At 43.4% G+C, this 20162-nt stretch overlaps 1 protein-coding gene across 35 annotated transcripts in view; it reads right to left on the bottom strand.

Moving 5' to 3' along the window:
* Positions 1–20162, bottom strand: part of clasp2 (cytoplasmic linker associated protein 2) — a 453349-nt gene that overhangs the window by 70883 nt on the left and 362304 nt on the right. For all 35 annotated transcript variants that reach the window (XM_085993872.1, XM_085993847.1, XM_085993851.1 and 32 more), the window contains 3 exons: positions 18169–18332; positions 14490–14568; positions 9222–9365 (listed from right to left, as the gene is read on the bottom strand). In XM_085993872.1, the coding sequence (XP_085849998.1) occupies positions 9222–9365; positions 14490–14568; positions 18169–18332 (387 nt within the window). The remainder of the gene's footprint in view (positions 1–9221; positions 9366–14489; positions 14569–18168; positions 18333–20162) is intronic.

Here is a 20162-nt window from a genome sequence, read left to right as displayed (position 1 = left end):
CCTACAATGTCAAAAAAATAAATGGTGCAGTGTTTCTCCAGTTTCACATATGTCTCTCACTATCACTCATTTAAATATCTTTTTGTTTGAAAAGCAGTAATCCTTAACTGACACTAGAAGTCAAAATTTTGGTACTATGGCCATCAACAATTTTCACATTAAACTCATTTTAACCGATTTCTAGCAGAACAACACTGCCAATTTGCCATTTACAGAAGAGTCTCCATAAACTACAAATGCAAATTATTGTCCACTAAGTTGGAGATGTTAAAAGCTCACCCGAATGAAGACATCAGATGGGCTAAAGATGTTTTTAAAATTTCCTAGGTCCTCAATATTTCCTAAACATTTGTTTCTCACTGGTGGCTGACATTTCAGTGCAATGTTAAGGCACTACAGGAAACTGGTTTATCCGGAGGTTATGTGTCCGGAATACTCGATCTAACGGCAAAAATCAGGAGCCGTTTTCTATATGTTTTTTTAGTTCTTGTTGCTTTTTTTTCCCCCAGTCAGGCACTGCAAGGTCTGTAGCTATAGCAACAGCTTCAGCTAGAGACGCTTGCAGCTGCAGCCGACTGTTTAGAAGCTGTTGCTAAGCAACAGTGTTTGTTGTCAGATACGGAGGTGAAAACCTCCGAATGCTTCAACATTAACTTTGTATGTCCGGCAGTTTTGATAGATCGGCAACAGCTCGGTCCTGTCGGTGCCGGATATCACAAAGTTTCCTGTACTGAACAGTCGCAGATGCCGTCTTTTGGGTAAGACAGTGAACCGAAGCCCTATCTGTCTGTTTCACGCCACTATATCAAGTACAGCAGGAAGTTCTTAGAGTGCCCTGCACAACCTTCATTGCTCAAACAACACCAAAACAAACTACCTGGTGATTTATCTCACTTCGTGTTTAGGAGACCTTGCTGTGTACAAATTGATTGCTGCATTTGCAATCAAAACAGTGACTACACTTTAAAAACAGTTCCCTGGCAATAGAGCACTGTGGGATGTCCTGAGGATACGTAAAGCACTATACAAATACAAGATCTTTCTTTGTTCCCACTGCTCTGTTTAGTTGCTTTGCAGACAGTTTCCATTTTAGGCATAAATGTGAACATCAAGCTGACAGATATAACTTAGCTAGATGCAGAGTAAAGCTCCCTCTTCTATATCCAACAACGTGCCTCAGCACTCACAACTACACCAATGCAACATGTTTTCCATTTCTTGCACCAACTGTCCTTAGACTTGTCTGAATGACATTGTCAATTGGTGCCAAATTAGGGGCAGTTTTGTGCACTGGCCCTTGTTTAGTAGGAACTGGATTGAGAGTACCCAAACTCATTTCACATAGTTACCTTTACAATCAGCAGGTAGACAAGATTTATCATCAGTCTGGGCTTGATTTAAAGCAGCTCCCAGAGGTAAAATGACAGTATTTCTTCTTAGGCAGTCCCTCTGAACCGAGGATGATTTGCTTCCACATTAAAAATGAGTTCTCAGGTGACTGATGAGTCCAATGCGGATCTACAGTCTCTGTCACAGGTGGGGCAGACGGTGGTTGAAGGGGCGGGTGGGTGGGGTGCTTGGGTTGACATGCGCTCCTTGCGCTTGGCTTCCGCTTGCTCCCGGCGAAAGAGACTCGAGGTGTTCGGCGCCTTCCCGGATGCTTCTCCTCCACTTTGTGCGGTCTTGGGCCAGGGATTCCCAGGTGTCGATGGGGATGTTACACTTTTTCAAGGAGGCTTTGAGGGTGTCCTTGAAGCGTTTCCTCTGCCCACCTGGGGGCTCTCTTGCCGTGCCAGAACTCAAAATAGAGCGCTTGTTTTGGGAGTCTCGTATCGGGCATGCGGACAATGTGACCTGTCCATCGGAGCTGATTGAGCGTGGTCAAAGCTTTGATGCTGGGGATGTTGGCCTGAGCAAGAACGCTGACGTTGGTGCGACTATCCTGCCAATGGATTTGCAGGATCTTGCGGAGGCAGCATTGGTGGTACCTCTCCAGTGCTTTGAGGTGCCTGCTGTACATGGTCCATGTCTCTGAGGCATACAGCAGGGCGGGTATCACTGTTGCTCTGTCGACCATGAGCTTAGTGCCGGGTTTGAGATCCTGGTCTTCAAATACTCTCTTCCTCAGGCGACCGAAGGCTGCACTGGCACACTGAAGGCGGTGTTGGACTTTGTCGTCGACGTCTGCCCTTGTTGACAGTAGGCTCCCGAGGTATGGAAAGTGGCCCACGTTGTCCAAGGCCTTCGTCATGGATTTTGATAATCGGGGGGCAGTACTGTGTGGCGGGGGCAGGTTGGTAGAGGGCCTTTGTCTTACGGATGTTTAATGTAAGGCCCATGCTCTCGTACGCTTCGGTGAAGGTGTTGACGATGGTTTGGAGTTTGACCTACGAGTAAGCGCAGGCGCAAGCGTCGTCTGCATACTGTAATTCGATGACAGAGGATGGGACGACCTTGGATCTGGACTGGAGGCGACAGAGGTTGAACAGTTTCCCGTTTGTTCTGTAAATGAGCTCCACCCCAGTGGGGAGCTTACTGAGGGTGAGATGGAGCATTGCAGCAAGGAAGATTGAGAAAAGCGTTGGTGCGATGACACAGCCTTGCTTGACCCCGGTTCGTACGTGAATTGGGTCTGTGGTGGAACCGTTGGTCGGGATCACGGCTTGCATGTCGTCGTGAAGCAGGCGGAGGATGGTGACAAACTTTTGAGGGCAGCCGAATTTGAGGAGGACACTCCATAATCCCTCACGGTTGACAGTGTCGAAGGCCTTTGAGAGATCAAAGGAGGCCATGTACAGCGGTCGGTGCTGTTCCCTGCATTTCTTTTGTAATTGACGTGTGGCGAAGATCACGTCCATTGTGCCCCTTAGTGGGCGGAATCCGCATTGCGACTCTGGGAGGAGCTCTTTGGCTACTGGGAGAAGGCGATTGAGGAGGATTCTTGCGATGACTTTCCCTGTGGCAGACAGCAGGGAAACGTCTCTGTAATTACCGCAATCGGACTTGTCACCTTTCTTGAAGATGGTCACAAATACGGCATCTCTAAGATCCCCTGGCATGCTCTCCTCCTTCCAGATAAGAGAAATTAGTTCATGAATTCGCGCCAGTAATGCTTCTCCACCATGCTTTCGTGCCTCGGCGGGGATTCCATCTGCTTCCAAGGCCTTGTTGTTCTTCAGTTGTCGGATGGTCTTTTCAACCTCATGCCGGGCTGGGGTTGTGCCGAGATGGTGGCGGGTATCATGCTGTGGGATGGAATTGAGGACACTTGCGTTGAAGACAGAGTTGCGGTTAAGGAGCTCTTCGAAGTGCTCCTTCCAGCGGGCACTGACTACCTCTCTGTCTTTGATGAGTGCCTCTCCGTTCTTGGCCCGCAGTGGGGTAGGGCCTTGGGTGCTTGGGCCGTAGATGGTCTTGACTGCGCTAAAGAATCCACGCACGTCCGAGCGAGGGACTGCAAGGACGTCCGCATCACCCGCGCCATGACAGGAGCTGATGACTGCTGGACAGACCACTGCCTAATCCGCTCTGTCATCTCCATCAATGTAGCCCCAAAACAGCGGCGGCAACAGAAACAATGCTGCAGGAAAATTAACGCTGGAGCACTCAAAGACCCTGCTAAGAAAGCCCTATTCAGCCTGTGCCTCACAAACAACCTGACGACTCCCTGCAGAGACACAGAGTGGCCACAGCGCCTGGTCTGCACTCAAGGCCTCCATAATCAGCACCTGTGAAGTGACGTTCGGTCACTCGACCAGGAAACACCAAGACTGGTTCGACGAGAACGACCAGGAGCTGATAAGCCGCAAGTGCAAGGCATTCCTGATCTGGAAACAGCAACACATCTCGAGAGCAAGAAAGCAGCTCTACAGAAGCCTGAAGGCCGAGGTCCAACAAAAAACTCGCGACCTAAAGAACAGATGGTGGGTGGAGAAAGCGCAGGAGATCCAGCAGCTAGCCGACAACCACGACAGTATTTAACCCACTGTACAATACTCTTCTTGCAAATATCCCTATACATATTTCACACTGCCTTACGACATGGCCACTGCATGTGCTTTGCCAGAGTTTAAGGATCAGCCTTGGCTCAATAGTAGCACTCTTGTCAATGAGTCAGAACGTCATGGGTTCAAGTGTCCCACTCCAGAGACTTGAGCACATCATCTAGGCTGGCACTTCAGTGCAGTACTAGTGGAGAACTGCACTGTTGGAGGTGCTATCTTTCGGATGACACATTAAACCGAGGTCCCGTCTGCCTGCTCAGGTGGACGGAAAAGATCCCACGGCGCTATGCGAAGAGCAGGGGAGTTCTCCCAGTGTCCTGGCCAACATTTATCCCTCAAACAACATCACTAAAAAACAGATTATCTTGCCAATTATTTCACTGCTGTTTCTTGCTGTGTGCAAATTGACTGCTGTGACTGCACTTCAACTACACTATGTTAGCTGTAAATTGCTTTTGGACCTCCTGAGGTCGTGAAAGATACCATATAAACGCAAGTCTTTCTTTTAACAATGAACAGTTTAAAAAACATTTTAGCCTGATGCAGCTCTGTCGTGGATTTAGACAAATCACCTGAAATTTCTGAGAGATTTCTCTTGATCTACTGCCGTAACTTCAGCAGAAAATTGGGACCACCCAGCGAAATGTTGTGTATATTGCTAATAAAAGGACTGTTCATGCCATTTTTCCAGGGTTTTCATAATCTTATGCTGAAGTTATGGTAGCAGACTGGAAGAACCTCCATGGAAATTGACCCCCCAATATGTTTTGAATAAGCCGAAGAACTGCTAAGATTGACAGAAAGACCTGGAAATACTCAGCAGTCAGGCAGCATCTATGGAGAAACAGAGTTAACATTTCAGGTCGATGGCCTTTCGTCAGAACTGGAAAAGTTAGAGATATAACAGGTTTTAAGCAAGTGTAGGGGCAGGGAAAGGGGAGGAAAGAACAAAAGGGAAGGTCTGTGATAGGGTGGAAGGCAGGAGAGATTAAATGACAAAAGGGATGATGGTGCAAGGCGAAAGGAGATAGTAATGGGACAAGTAAAGAAACAAAAGATGGGTCTAAAAGAGGTGTAAATGGGAATAGCAGAATCATCAACAGCTGCCATCCAAAAAGATGGGGGTAGAGGTTATGGTCTGAAATTGCTGAACTCAATGTTGAGCCCAGAAGGCTGTAAAGTGTCTAATTGAAAGATGAGATGCTGTTCCTCAAGCTTACGTTGAGCGTCATTGGAACGGTGCAAGAGGCCGAGGACAGAGTGGTCAGAGTGGGAGTGGAGCAAAAATTAAAGTTACAGGCAACCGGAAGCTCGGGGTCACGCTTGCGGACTGAACAGAGGTGTTCCATAAAAACAGATGTTCCTGGCCTGAAATACCCAAGTTGCAATATGAATAAATTAAAGCTTCCTATCAAGTGAATAATTATCAAATGATGGATAAAGCTTTGAAAAAATAATTTCCTAAGATAGATTCTGCACACACTTCAGATCTGGTTAAAGTCGTACAAATTTTTGGCCCGTCCATGTAATCCTGCCAGCATTTTCTTGGGGGTGGGAGGAGGGGGAATCCTTATTTAATATGCAGGATGGGATTTGCAGCCAACAGCTACCACATGAACCTTAAACAAACTAGGTGAGAGAGCTTTATTCAATAAATACTGTCGGTAAGAGAAAACAGCTGAGATTTCAGATACCAAAGAGTTGTACTTATTCTTGTGCGAATGCACAAATAATTTTTTTTTAATGCTGGAAAATGTAAATGCGCTAATACAGCATAAAGAACTGAAGAGAGAAAATGCTGCAAATTTGGCTTGTTCTCTCAAGAGCACATCCATCAAATCGAAGGCGTGGGGAGTATCGTGCTTTATCTAGCCCACCATATGAACAGGAGATCCCATCACTGCAGGATCTCAAAAATTTGATCAATTTCAACAGTTCTCTGAGCTAAACTTTGTTCATCCAATGTAGAGTCAACAAAATTGGCACCTTCTAAATCCCTAACTTGTGGATCCTGGGTTTGAGAAGAAACAGTGGGTTTGCACATTGAAAATGTACTCACCCAAGAGATTGAAGAAAAACTCAAATTTAACATCGGTCTCTTGCAACATAACCACATCAGCCTTTCAGTCAGGAAGAATTCTCATATCTCTTCCTGGATTACCTGCACTTGTCAAAGATGGGCTAGGTTGTCTTGTCCCTAGATGAAGTGCTCATTTATGTAAGTGAACATAAGAATTAAGAGCAGGAGTAGGTTATTCAGCCCTTCGAGCCTGCTCTGCCATTCAATAAGATCATGGCTGATCCTTGAGCTCAACTCCACTTTCTCGCCCAATCCCCATATCCCTCGATTCCCCATGAGTCTAAAAATCTATCTGTCTCAGCCTTGAATATACTCAAAGACTCAGCATTCACAGTCCTTTCATGTAGAGAACTCCAACCTTCTGAGTGAAGAAATTCCTTCTCATCTCAGTCTTAAATGGCCGACCCCTTATCCTGAGACTATGCCCCCTGGTTCGAGACTCTCCAGCCAGGGGAAACAACCTCTCGGCATCTACCCTGTCAATCCCCCTCAGAATCTTATATGTTTTAATGCGATCACCTTTCATTCTTCTAAACTCCAGAGAGGAGAGGCCTAATCTACTCAATCTCTCCTCATAGGACAATCCTCTCAACCCAGGGATCAATCTAGGGGACCTTTGTTACACCGCCTCTAAGGCATGTATGTCCTTTCTCAGATAAGGAGACTAAAACTGTGCACAGTACTCCAGGTGTGGTCTCTCCAAGGCCCTGTACAATTGTAGCAAGACTTCCTTACTCTTATACTCCAACCCCCTTGCAATAAAGGCCAACATGGCATTTGCCTTCCTAATTGCTTGCCGTACCTGCATGCTAACTTCCTATGTTTCCTTTAAGAGGACACCTATATCTCTCTGAACAGCAACATTTAATAATTTCTCACCATTTAAAAATATTGTTTTTCTATTCTTCCGACCAAAGTGAACAGCCCCACATTTCCCCACATTATACTCCATCTGCCACCTTATTGCCCACTCACTGAACCGGTCTGTATCTCTTTGCAGGCTCTGTGTCCTCCTCACACTGGACCCTGAATTAGTTCACGATGTCCACTCTGACATTCCACCAACATAGTGAGGAGTTTAATCAGAAAGGAGGACAAGATTTAGTTAACACCAGTGCCATATCAGCTTGGTGCTGGGATGCAGAGATGATGCCCCCCCAGTTTATGTGCTTCACTATGGTAATATCCATACAGAATTTTACCAATTTGGTAAAGACCCAATCCTTGGATGGCCCTGGAGTGGTCAACTGCTACCTAACCTATGCTCTGAATTGTCTATAGCTGGATGTGCACAAATACAAGTGCTTTATTTACTGGATTTTCTTGAGTTGCAAGGAAGTACAACACGTCCAATAAGTCGGATCTGCTGGACTGATCGATGCAACATCTGAGAGAGTGGTGGTGAGCTGCCTTCCTGAACCGTTGCACACTCCCACAGTGCTGTTAGGGAGGGAGTTCCAGGATTTTGATTCAGCGATGATGAAGGAACGGCGATATTTTTCCAAGTCAGGATGGTGTGTGACTTGGAGGGGGAAAGTGGAGGCGGTGGTGTTCCCAAGCAACTGCTGCCATTGTCCTTCTAAGTGGTAGAGGTCACAGGTTTTGGAGGTGCTGTTGAAGAAGCCTTGGCGAGTTGCTGCTGTGCATCCTGTTGATGGTACACACTGCCTAGATTGCAGTATTAGATTCCCTACATGGATTAACACCTGATCTCCATTGCTGCTTTTCTACCAATCTAGTTGAGATTTGCATTTGGATTGTAAGGAATTGCCAGACTAAACTGTACCCTTGCCTCGATGGTGCAATGCAGTGTGTTACAACGCCTCAATTTAATAATATTAGAATGTGAATTGCTGCCTAGCCAGCAGCCAGATAACATTTTTTAAATTAGTTAATATTCTTAATAACTTGGACCTTTAAAGATTACATCAGATTTGTCATCTGAAGAAAGGGTTTAATACAGCAACAGGTGGAAATTATGCAAAAGAAGTCCAAATGTTTTTCACCAGTTAAGTCAGAAGACAGTATGATAGCCCAAGATTTGCTTTAACATACTGCTATTCATCACCTATTTTTGATGAAAACACACTGTATGAGCATTGGGAAGATAAATGGTAAATTCTTGGTTGGATGCCCATGTCCAATAAATACAAAAATATCTTTCTATTGCCAATCCTAGTCTGTGTCAAGCTATTTTTAACCCCGGCTTAGATGAGATTTTTATAACATGATCCAAATTACCATTTTCTGCTGGCTATTTCAACTGATGACAGACAAGCAAAGCTGTGTGTCCTCCACTGCACCAGAGTATATAGGCAATAATGATGTTATTTTAACCATCATGATGCTGGCTCATAAAACATATAATTATTTGAAATTACTAGAAATTTAAAAGACAACAAAGCAGCTTCTCAAACTTGAATTAACAGCGGACCATAAAGGATAAATTGCAACCTCAGAAACTCCCTCTACAGCTAGCAAAAAGCCAAAGGAGATGGGAACATATAAAGGGTAAATTGATGCCTCAAGATCAAATAATTTTCGCTAAGTTATCCCCAAAGTAACTCTAAACACAGAGTGCAATGGGGTGATACTTGAATTCTGCAATATAGGATTATTAACAATAAGCACATGTTGTCAACCACACAAATAAATTGTCTTTCAATGATACCCCTGTCAAGAGAAATACTATTCAGAACCATGGCTATGAGTAACTCTGAAACAATCAGAAGGACAGGGCAAGACTAAAACATATGCATGAATGCAGCTTCAGCAGATTTCATCTTATAGCACTTAATCTGCTATTACCCATAGTACCACATTCTTAACAGTTAACGAGGGTTATTCAAGGTGAAAAGTTAGTGCTATTTTGTCTTGGTTTGATTTCCTAAGTGTTTTAAAAAGTTAGTACTGTAGTTTAAATTATTCTATCACTGTTTTGTCATCCGAATACTCCTTTAAGTGAATAAACTAACTGATTTGTCCTGCACTATTTTTATCTGCTTTGGCAATCATGGTAGGACACCTTAAAAATAAATAATAATGGAGTACAGATTCTTTCAATTATTCAGTCTACTGTGACCAAGAAAACAGTACAAAGCCAAAATGAAATATGAGAAATCAGGTAAAACAGGTACCTTTCTAACATCGGAGCTTTTTGGCTCTGTTGTCCATGTGATGATCCGCGATACTGCCAGACGTGTTTCACTAGAATTTACAAAATCTGTAGGGTCCATCTGTAGAGTCAAGGTCTCAATGTATTTCAAAATGGCAACTTTCACCTGTAATTCACAGACATAAAAACAGTTGACATTGCTTTTCTCTTGCACATAATGCCACAATTTACACAGTTAAAATCAAGAATAACTGTGCTATTAATAATCAAGATGAATTTAGAAACCATCAAGGGGAACTCAAAAGGTAGTTATAAGAGCAAAACCAGGATGTCCTGGCATTTTATTTATCAGGCTATTAATTCTTCACTTCCTGCTTTATCCACTTTTATTATAAGACCTCTGTTCTCATCAGGCAGTTTTGAATTTGCCTTCACTTGTTCATATCTTTACCCTTGCAGAAACAAATCTTGTTGAATAGTAGTTATATACAGCGCAAGCGTAACATTTTCAGTTCTGAACAACAGAACAGGAATAGGCCATTCAGCCCCTCGAGCCTGTTTCGCCATTCAACAAGATCATGGCTGATCCATCGTTCAAATCCATTTACCTGCCATTGATCCATCTGGCTTGATATCTATACATAATAAAAATCTGTCGATTGTCAATAGATTCTCTCAGTTGTAGAAATGAAAACCTGAAATCGTGATTGTAATCTAACCTATTCTCAGTGTTGAATGTGCCTTCCTCTACAAAAGATTCACTACGGCAGAAGAATGTGCTGCAAGAGTTCACAATATCTCTGGGGAGGGAGGGAGGGAGGGAGAGAAAGAAAGAAAAACTCTCCGGTTTCCTCCGGGTGTTCCGGTTTCCTCCCACAGTCCAAAGATGTGCGGGTTAGGTTGATTGGCTATGATAAAAAAATTGACCCTTAGTGTTAGGGGGGATTAAATACGTGGGGTTACGGGCTTACGGGGATAGGGCTTGGGTGGGATGGCTGTCGGTGTAGGGACCGGGTGCTAGGGTTTGGATGATCAGCCATGATCTCGTTGAATGGCGGAGCAGGCTCAAAGGGCCGAATGGCCTACTCCTGCTCCTATCTTCTATGTTTCTCAGTGACTTGACTCTTCAACTTGTGAGAGGTGCATCATCAGAGGAGTATCGAACAGTAAGTGGATTTCATCGGTTTATAACCAGAAGTGGCTTTTTTTTTTTTAAATCACTGAGAAACCAAAATGAATGGCCAAGATGTACCACATGCAGACACCACGTGGGTTAAAAAGAACAGAAGGAAAATCGGGAAGTAGTACACCAGGGACTCTTTTTGAACTATTAGACAGCAATCAGGATTTGATATGCTAACTGATAATATTTCTCCTTGGCCTGAGAACTTGGAGACTAATTACTGGGCTCCAATGTTGACCTGATTCAACACTGGCTAACAATTGAACCTGGGTCCTTCCTGGTCTGTACAGATGAGTTACTACACAATCCAGTGTTGCAAACAGGGATCCAGTGTAGTCATCAGGGAACTACAGAGCACAAAGACAGCAGCGCCAACACTTGAGATCCACTTGTGCATCCTCAATATTTGGCAATTCGAATGGGAAATTCAACACAAGTTTCTTTTAAATGTAATACAGTAATCCCTCCCCAACCGCGGGGGATACGTCCCTGAAAACCCCCGTGGTTGGCAAAACCGCGGTTGGCAAATACAAGACCCTATGGGAAAAATGGGGTTGGGGGAACGCGGCCACATTTAAACTCTTCAGAGCCTGTGTAAGTTGCTTGTTCTTTTATTAAACACAAATAAAATACACAATAATGTAACAAAATCAATAAATGTTCAAATAACACAATAAAAAAGATCAACTGGGCGGTTTCTTAAAGAATTCTGTGATGGATAGTTGACTCATTTTTTTCTGAATATTTTTCTGGACCTGCTTGTATGGTCTCATTAAATCCTCCAAACCTCGCTGGAATTTTAAACTACGCTCCAAGAATGGGTCAATCTCCGTAAAGAGGTCCGAGAGATTAGTAGCAAAGAGCATTGCCTTGCTAAGGTTGGCACTTGTCATCTTAGACTTCTCCACCATATTCTCGTCTTCATCCTCGTCCTCTGCCTCACTAGAATGCTGTATCAGCTCATCAAGATCCTCCTCTGTCAACTCCTCGCCGTGCAACTCAAGGGGCTCCTCGATGTCATCAGGCTCTATGTCGGCCAGCCCCTCACCTCCCAAACGTCGCGCAACCTTCACAATGCGATCAACTTCATCGTCAACTGTAGGGAAGCCTCGAAGGTCATTCACTGCCTCATTCCAAAGTTTACCCCAGCAGGCGTTGATTGTCGTCCTCTTCAGTTCATCCATCGATTCTTTTATGTTGGTGATGTAGTCACCGATGGTGTAATCCTTCCAACAAGTTTTCACCGTCAGTGTTGCGTCATCCTCCATAGCCTCCATCATGCGGTCAAAGCTGCATCGTATGTAGTATGCCTTGAAGGTGGCTATCACACCTTGGTCCATGGGTTGAAGGAGTCATGTTGTGTTGGGAGGCAGGAAGCCGACTTCAATGTCAGGGTGGGCGAATTGGCGTGCCGGCGGGTGACCGGGGGCATTGTCGAGGATGAGTAGGACGTTGAAGGCCAGATTTTCTCTCGCAAGGTACCGCTCCACGTCATGCACAAAACAGTTATGAAACCAGTCCATGAAGACTGCAGCAGTAACCCACGCCTTGTGGTTAGAACGCCAAAAGACAGGTAGATAGTTTTTGTTTTTGCCCTTCAGAGCGCGAGGATTCAGAGAGCGGTAGAGCAGCATTGGCTTCACTAAACAGTCTCCCTCGGCATTAGCACAAAGGAGAAGGGTCACTCTATCCTTAGCCAGCTTGAATCCCGAAGCATGCTTCTCAGCCTTCACGATCAAAGTTCGGGAAGGCATCCGCTTCCAGAAGAGACCAGACTCATCCGCATTAAATACCTGCTCCGGCAGGTAACCCTTCTCGGCGATCAACTTCTTCAGCTCCTCTGGGAACTTGGCAGAGGACTCGTGATCGGCTGAGGCTGATTCCCCCACAAACTTGAGGTTAGTCAAGGCGAACCTCCTCTTAAAATTTTCCAACCAGCCCTTACTTGCTTGAAACTTTATGTCATCTACACTTTCCCCGGCAGCTACAGTAAGATGCTTGTAGATACTATGGGCCTTCTTACGTACCCATACGGAATTAACAGTTGCTTTTTTCCGGTTCAGGTCTTCCAACCTGATATGAAGCGCCTTCTCCATTTTTTCAAGCTTATGGTCTCGTGGCATAAACAACACTTTAGCACTTTCTGAAGAGCCACCCGCAATACTAGCCCTTATTGACAACTCACTTTTTTTATGGTTCTAATGGTGGACTCGTTAACCCCCATTAGTCGTCCAACCGACGCTGTACTTTCACCATGGGCAAGTCTATTAACAACACCTAATTTCCTATGTAAGGTTAGTACATTCCTTGCCCTTTTGGCTATTGATTCACCTTTGCCACTGAGATTACGCTTAGGGGCCATGCTCGTTGACTTACATTGGCAACCAACAAAGTTCCCGCTAAACTACGCGGCTGTCTAGAGGTCCTGTGCAGGCCGCTTACCGACTTATCAATGGGAGATTTTGCGCATGCACAAAATGTTGAATGGGCCACGCAGCCCGCTAAAGGGACTGCGCACCCAAAAAAAAAATTTGGGGGGTTGGGGGGGAAGACATTGTCCACCAACACCTTGATCTTAAAATCCCTCCATAGCTCACCCCTTCCCATCCTAACTTGGCAATGCAAGTGCTCCTAACCTGGGAGGGTGAGCCCCGTCTGTTCTCTGAAAGCAGTAGTGTTAGCACTGTGAGCTCTGGAACCTGGCTGTCACAATGAATGGATCAAATTACACATTGCAAAGATCTTGATTACTGTCCCAGCAGGCAGGATCAAATTACACATTACTGTCAAATTGTTGGGTGTATCTTTTCCTCCAAGGGGACCAATAAGAAATCTGGTCTTGTCCTCCAAGGGGACCAATCAGAAATTTGGTGTTGCAAATAGACACACCCAAATTTGTTAAGATTTCCCTGGCATATTTTTGGCTCCATATACTATTAGAAGATTAAGTGGCCAGGCAGATATAATGCTTTCAGGTCTCTGTCATTGCTGTTCCTTAAGCCAAATATGTGCAAACGTTGCCTAGGGTTATTTATTGAATTGTGACATTGTAGCCACAGTCATCCAAGTATTTTACCACAGAAGCAGGCTACTTGGTCCATCAAATTTCTGCCGCTGTTGTTCTTCACAAACCACCTAGTCTAATCCCACTCTCCTGCTCTATGTCCCTACCCTCTGATATTCCTCTTTTTCAAACAACTATCTAATTCCCTTTTACAAGAATTTACAGACCTTGTTTCAATAAAGGCTTGTGGTATAGAAATGCACATCTTCTGTGTAAAGAATTTTTTCTAACCTCCCCATTAGTATCCTTTTCTGACAAATCTTAAATCTGTGCCCTCCCATTACTGTAACCCTGCTTCATCACTGAGGCACTGCAACATACAACTTTTATCTTCAATTACAGTGCAGTGATAAAGAGGATGCTGTGATCATCTGATTTTGAATTGGCTGTATATTTTAACAGTTACCAAACTGAGATTAGTTTCTGCACTTTAAATTACATCACTTAAAAACAATTGATTCCCACGTGACAGAGCTGGGATTAGTCACTAATCGGTGAAGGCAAACTCGTGCTTTTAATGAGGAATGTTTGTGCTAAGAAAATTCATTATCCAATAATCGAATGAAGCGATGTAAATAGCACAAAGTGCAAAGTCAGTAAGGAAATAATGAATTATTCAGATAATTTGGATGAAGCAACTTTTAATTAAGAGTAGATTATCAAAAATCACAGATTCCAGATACACCATTTATTATTTTGTGTCAGAACTAACACAAGATATTTCATAGTGGCACAATGGACAAGTGGATTTCGAGATAGGTTCATATTTTTGGGGAAGTGAAAAGGAGGTAAAGAGAGAGTCTTCTGTTTTTCGATTTGACTTTGTCAAGATCTGCAAGAGATCCGAAATTGACACTAAAAGAAAACAAACTGAAAACCAAGAGTGAGATTTCCTCTATTGGAGGGTGGCGTGAGAAATGCTCATTGAAGGAAAGGCAGAAAGAACTAGGAAAACTGAAAGACCATAATCCACAAAGCAATCAAAACATATCCGAAGATTGCGGTCTCTAAATCCAATGGTTTTCTATGCATTCACAACTAACCTTCAAATTTGGAGTCTGTGTCTGATCAACCGTGAATCTCATCAAAATACTGAACTGAAGGTCATTTGGGAAAGACTCTCTGCAAAATAATTTTTAAAAGTGTTGTTAGCTCATTGACATTTATCCAACTTCCTTATACTTTCTCAGTGCTTATCCAAACTTCAACATAACTTTTTCTGAAGTGATCTGGTGTTTTCTGGGGAGGTTGTTGAAGATATATTAAGTGGCACAGTTTGTTGCTGCTGCTGCAGTGTAAGCATTTGGCAACAAAAACTCAACTGCATTATATTTCTCCATCAAAAGGCAGGATTTTGGCACTTCTGTGGAATTCCCTAACCTTTTCAACGTGGAAATGTACCATTGTGCTGCCAGTCGAGCAACCTTATGCTGATAATCGTTCCATAGTGGCATAGTGCTGGCACTGAGTTGCCATTTGAAATCAATGCAAAAGGAAACAGCTAACTCTTCCCCTTCCAAGATGCAGGGAACCTAATTGCTCACGATGCAATTTCTAGACAAGCTCAGATATATCACGGCTGGGGAAAGTTGAAATTGTGGCAACAAGCACAGTTGAGATGTTTCCTCTCTATTGTGATTTAACCCCAACACCAAAGTGACATTTTGGAATTGTCAAACCAGGCATCCTCATATTCTCCAAGTGAGACTACCAATTTTTGATAATTTCAGGCCCGTTTTGAACTTGAGGCCTGTGTTAGGTATAAACTAACACTGTTTGTTGAGACTGCTCAAACCCATTTCACTCAGCATTGCTACAGCTGTCAGAGACAAAGGCCGTAGTTTCCTGGTTGTGCGTTCGCCAATTTGCAATGTTCCCATTATTCATTTTAATGGACAGGAAAATTGCAGACTGGCGAATGCAGAAGTGGAAAACCCCAGTCTGGGCTGGGTCCAAACACAGGTCCTAGAAATGAAGACAGTGTGCTATATGCCACTGTGCCACACAGTCCCTGGGCAAGAAACATTGGCCTAGAAATATGGACACGTCCAATTTTGGGTGCACAGGGTACCGGTGCCTGAATGGTGAGACCGATTTGCACACAATATTGGGCCTCATTTCCAGCAGCCCTCAAGTAAGTTAGAAAGTGAGGGGACCAGGTCAGAAGGGGGACAACTGGGTCAGGAAGGTTGAGCAATTGGGTCGGGAGGTAGCGGCTCCACATTCACGTAATTATAATTTTAAAACTTACCTTGTTGGTTAGGGCCTGGTTTTCTTCAATGCAGACAGCGCTGGCTGCCTCAGGGCAAACCAATCTTGCAGTGGGAGCCTCAGACAGCCATGGGGACCTTTATTTGCATATCATCATAGAAATGTACGGCACAGACGGGGGCCGTTTGGCCTATTGTGTCTGTGCCGGCCGAAAAAGAGCTCTCCAGCCCAATCCCACTTTCCAGGTCTTGCTCCGTAGACCTGTAGGTTACTGCACTTCAAGTGCATATCCAAGTACTTTTTAAATGCGATGAGGGTTTCCGCCTCTACCACCCTTTCAGACCCCCACCGCCCTCTGGGTGAAAAAAGTTCTCAACTCCCCTCTAATCCTTCTACTAATTACTTTAAATTTATCGCCCCTGGTTATTGACCTCTCGGCTATGGGAAATAATTCCTTCCTATCCACTCTATCTAGGCCCCTCATAATTTTATACACCTCAATTAAGTCTCCCCTCAGCCTCCTCTGTTCCAAAGAAAACAACCCCAATCTTCCCTCATAGCTAAAATGCTCCAGTCCTGGCAACACCCTTGTAAATCTGGCAACATCTTGAAGGGTCCCAGACGTGAAACATTAACTCTGTTTCTCTCTCCACGGATGCTGCCTGGCCTGCTGAGTATTTCCAGCATTTTCTGTCGTTATTTCAGATTTCCAGCATCAGCAGTATTTTGTTATTGTACCCTTGCAAATCTCCTCTGTACCCTCTCTAGTGCAATCACATCTTTCCTGTATGTGGTGACCAGAACTGTACAAAGTACTCTAGGCAAAGGCCAAAAGCCTGTTTCAGGCATGGTCATGGCATGTCCATTTATTTGGCCTTTATCCGCCACATTGGAGGCTTAGGAGGCCATTAACGCCCCCAAAACAGGTGCCATGCAGCTGACTTTCGAGGCCATTGTTAGATATCTTATTCTAGGTGGTGTACTTTAAATGTAGTTCAACCACAACAAACAAATTGTCATCCTGTATAAATACTTTCATTTAATGGTGGCAAACTCCTAACGACACTGTCCCTTTTAAGCATTTTATGATGGCCATCAGATGGGAGTGATCAGGTCGTGTTTTCCACTGTTATATATAAAGCCCCATTATGGACTAGTCAGAAGACAGACCAGAGTAGATATCGTTGGGATGTGTTAGCAGACACCACAGCAGAAATGACAAGTGAATGCAAACATACACACTAATAATATTAATCACAAGCAGCACAAGGTCAGAAAAAGAATCAAAGAATATGCTGGGAAGAATCTCAAAGTAGTTGAATTTAAACAGTTCAGAATTAAGCAAGTCCAGGCCAACAGTAGATATCACTTTCCTCATTTGCTGTCACTATGGAATGGTTGGATGTGCCTCACTACTGGAATCCTTCCTATACCGTTTCTGAATATACCTACACACCAAAAACCATTCCCTGTGGAACTCCACTGCTGGTCCTCCACTCCTCAAACAAAACTTCGCTCATTGAGCCACGAGTTGACAGCTGGCTGATTTTCCATCAATTCCACAAACTTCTTGAAAAGCTTTTAAGCAGCTCGGCTCATCAACATATAGCCCCTGAAAATCCAGGTAGATTATATCCCGTGGATTGCCTCCAACAACCAAGTTAGTTACATACTCAAAGAATTCTAATGGATGTGCGAGGCATGACCTGCTCCAAGTCCATGAAAAATGTTGCTTATGGCCTCCCTGAACATTCTTAGATTGCCATAAAATGCTATCAGACATTTTCCCCACTACCACCAATAGGTTAAATGGTCTATAATTTCTAGGTTTATGGCTCACTGCTTTTTGAATAACATTTGTTGTCCTCCAGTCCTCACTAACCTCCTGTATTTATGGAACACTAAAATAAATTAATAACCAAAGCCACAACTATATTCTCTTTAACTTCCAATGACTCCAGGGTGCATACCATTTGGTCCAAGTGCCTGATAAACATAATTCCTTGCGTTTCTTCAGGTTAAGACCCCGAATTTCTTCACATCCCTGTGTCAATAGGATTGGTGTGGAGATGCCGGTGTTGGACTAGGGTGGACAAATGTAAGAAATCACACAACACCAGGTTATAGTCCAACAGCTTTATTTGAAATCACAAGCTTTCGGAGCGCTGCTCCTTCGTCACTTCACCTGACGAAGGAGCAGCGCTCCGAAAGCTTGTGATTTCAAATAAAGCTGTTGGACTATAACCTGGTGTTGTGTGATTTCTTACATCAATAGAATTGAACCATGCCTCTGACTGGCTGTTAAGAGGAACCCAAAAACTGCCAGCTAAATTTGCAACATGAATGCACAAAGTAGGGAGCAAAGTGTATAAAAGGATTTCCTACTTTACAGAGTTTAACAGAAAATCAGGACAAACTTCTAAACCACATATATTTACTTTCAACAAGTCCAATTTTATTTAGAAACATATGTATAGAATGAAACTGTGACATTTGTCACATAATGCTGACCTTGCAATATCAAGTGCTTTCTGCACCTTTGCCTGTACAGAACCAAGCAAATCAGCACCCATTTTCTTCAGTAGTTGAGTCAGTAAGACAAACAACCAGTCTTGAAGGTCTTCCTTATGGACATGAATGAAGTCAACCAGTGTTTCCAAAAACATACTGAAAACCTGAAAATATGGACATATAAAGAATCATGCTCTTGCAGCAAGCCTCATACTTCAATAATAATTTCAATGAATTCACTAGATGCCAATTTTTGCAGCCAAGCAGAAAACTCTAGGCAAATCTGCATGTGTATTATGTAGTGTATAAAATTATATTTTGGATTCTTGAATTTTATTACCCTCAAATGTGCATGCAACTGCAATATCTAGAAAGCTTTACCATTTTACTTGATGCTAAGAAAATGGTTTTCCAATTTAAAAAATCAGGGTAAATCTGAAATGGTGTCTCTTATTTGCGTTGTTGTTTAACCACTATGCAAAGTGGATTTGGGTGAGCATCGCCATGAGAGTGGCAGCGTAAGTCGGGAGTCAGGTTGGTAGCCTCTCACACTGAAGCCATGCAGGTGTGAGACCACTTCTGGTAGGTAGTTTCACATGCATGGCTTTGTGTTTGTGCTCTATAACAGCAGCATGGCGCAAAACCAAGTTTAAAATGTACCCAGTCAGCTTATTGCACTTGCAGGGAACTTGTTTTCTCCCAAAAAAAATTTGATCAATTTTCTTCCCACTCCTCTGAAGACATTGACTCCATGGTGGGGCATGGTCCCACAGGCACAGGTTTCTGGCCAAAGCCTCTCCCAAGTAGCCACAATTCATGTGTGTGCCTTGACAGTGGGCTATTTGACAGCATGAGATATCATGTTTTTCATAGCCCAGTGCCCACACACATGCATTTCCAGCAGAGGTCATCAAGTGGTGACCAGGAGCAGGAAGTGTGATACTTCAGAGGTCTTCCCACTCTTTATTCTGGTGGTGCTGAAGCTAATTACATTCCACCACCAGTCTGGCCCGAATCAACTAACTCAGCACAGACCAGGAGTGAACTTGGGAGTTTAATTGTCTGTATATATCAGTGACTCACTGACTGAGCCAGAGCATCTGGGAACTTTTTAAACTTAGTACGGTATCTTGTTAAGGTTATGAGAAGCAAAGCTCACACTTGCTGCCTAGTAACATTAATAGTTAGTCACCTGGGAAGCATTGCGTGTTTCCTCTGTTGCTGAGCTTGGGTCTGTCTGTTCAGTGCACATCACACTATGCATATACTGGATTTTAACAACACCCCAATGGAAGGTCTGACTATAGCTTCTTGCATCGAAAAATCTGACAAATACTACCTTATATGTGGTTGTGTAATACTTCACTACATTCAGTGCATTATTTACATTACACAAAAACATTTACAATAATTCTATTACACCAGGTGATTAGTTGTGATGTTTGCAGCTAAATACAAACAGTTTCTCCCCACTTCTGCTCCATCATGGTAGAGTTTTGCAATTATTCATTAATTTTATTGTACAGAAATAAAACTGAACCTTCTGTTTATAAGTAACACACTAAGTTAGCATATCTTAACAGCAAGGTGAAAATGAAATCACACCGCTGACTGTGTGGGTTTATTTCGTGAAATGGGAAAGGCCGACAGCTGATGGAACAACTGCACAAATGTCTTAAGGTATCGTCGCTAGCAGAATAACAGCAGTAACACAGAACCAATCCAATATTCTGTCACTGGTGATCCAAATACTTGGGTTGCGCTTAAAGCAATTTTAGTTATTGATCAACAGGGAGAGCATGAGATACTGTATAGCTTAAAAGACACACAAATCTTGGACACTGCAGAAAGAAAAGTAAATCGAACAGAAAAAGGAAGGACTATATTAAATAGAAAGTACACACCATAAACCATGAAAACAGACTGTTAAGAAATTACAGCAGTAACAGCATTGCATGGTTTGTTTTAGAATGCATAAGTCACTGCATTAAGTT

Source organism: Somniosus microcephalus, chromosome 7, assembly GCF_052327205.1.
Source record: "Somniosus microcephalus isolate GS21.2 chromosome 7, FLI_Smic_1.0, whole genome shotgun sequence".
Taxonomy (NCBI): Eukaryota; Metazoa; Chordata; class Chondrichthyes; order Squaliformes; family Somniosidae; genus Somniosus; species Somniosus microcephalus.
Note: the sequence above shows the minus strand (reverse complement) of the source record. Positions and strands in the feature narration are given on the sequence as shown.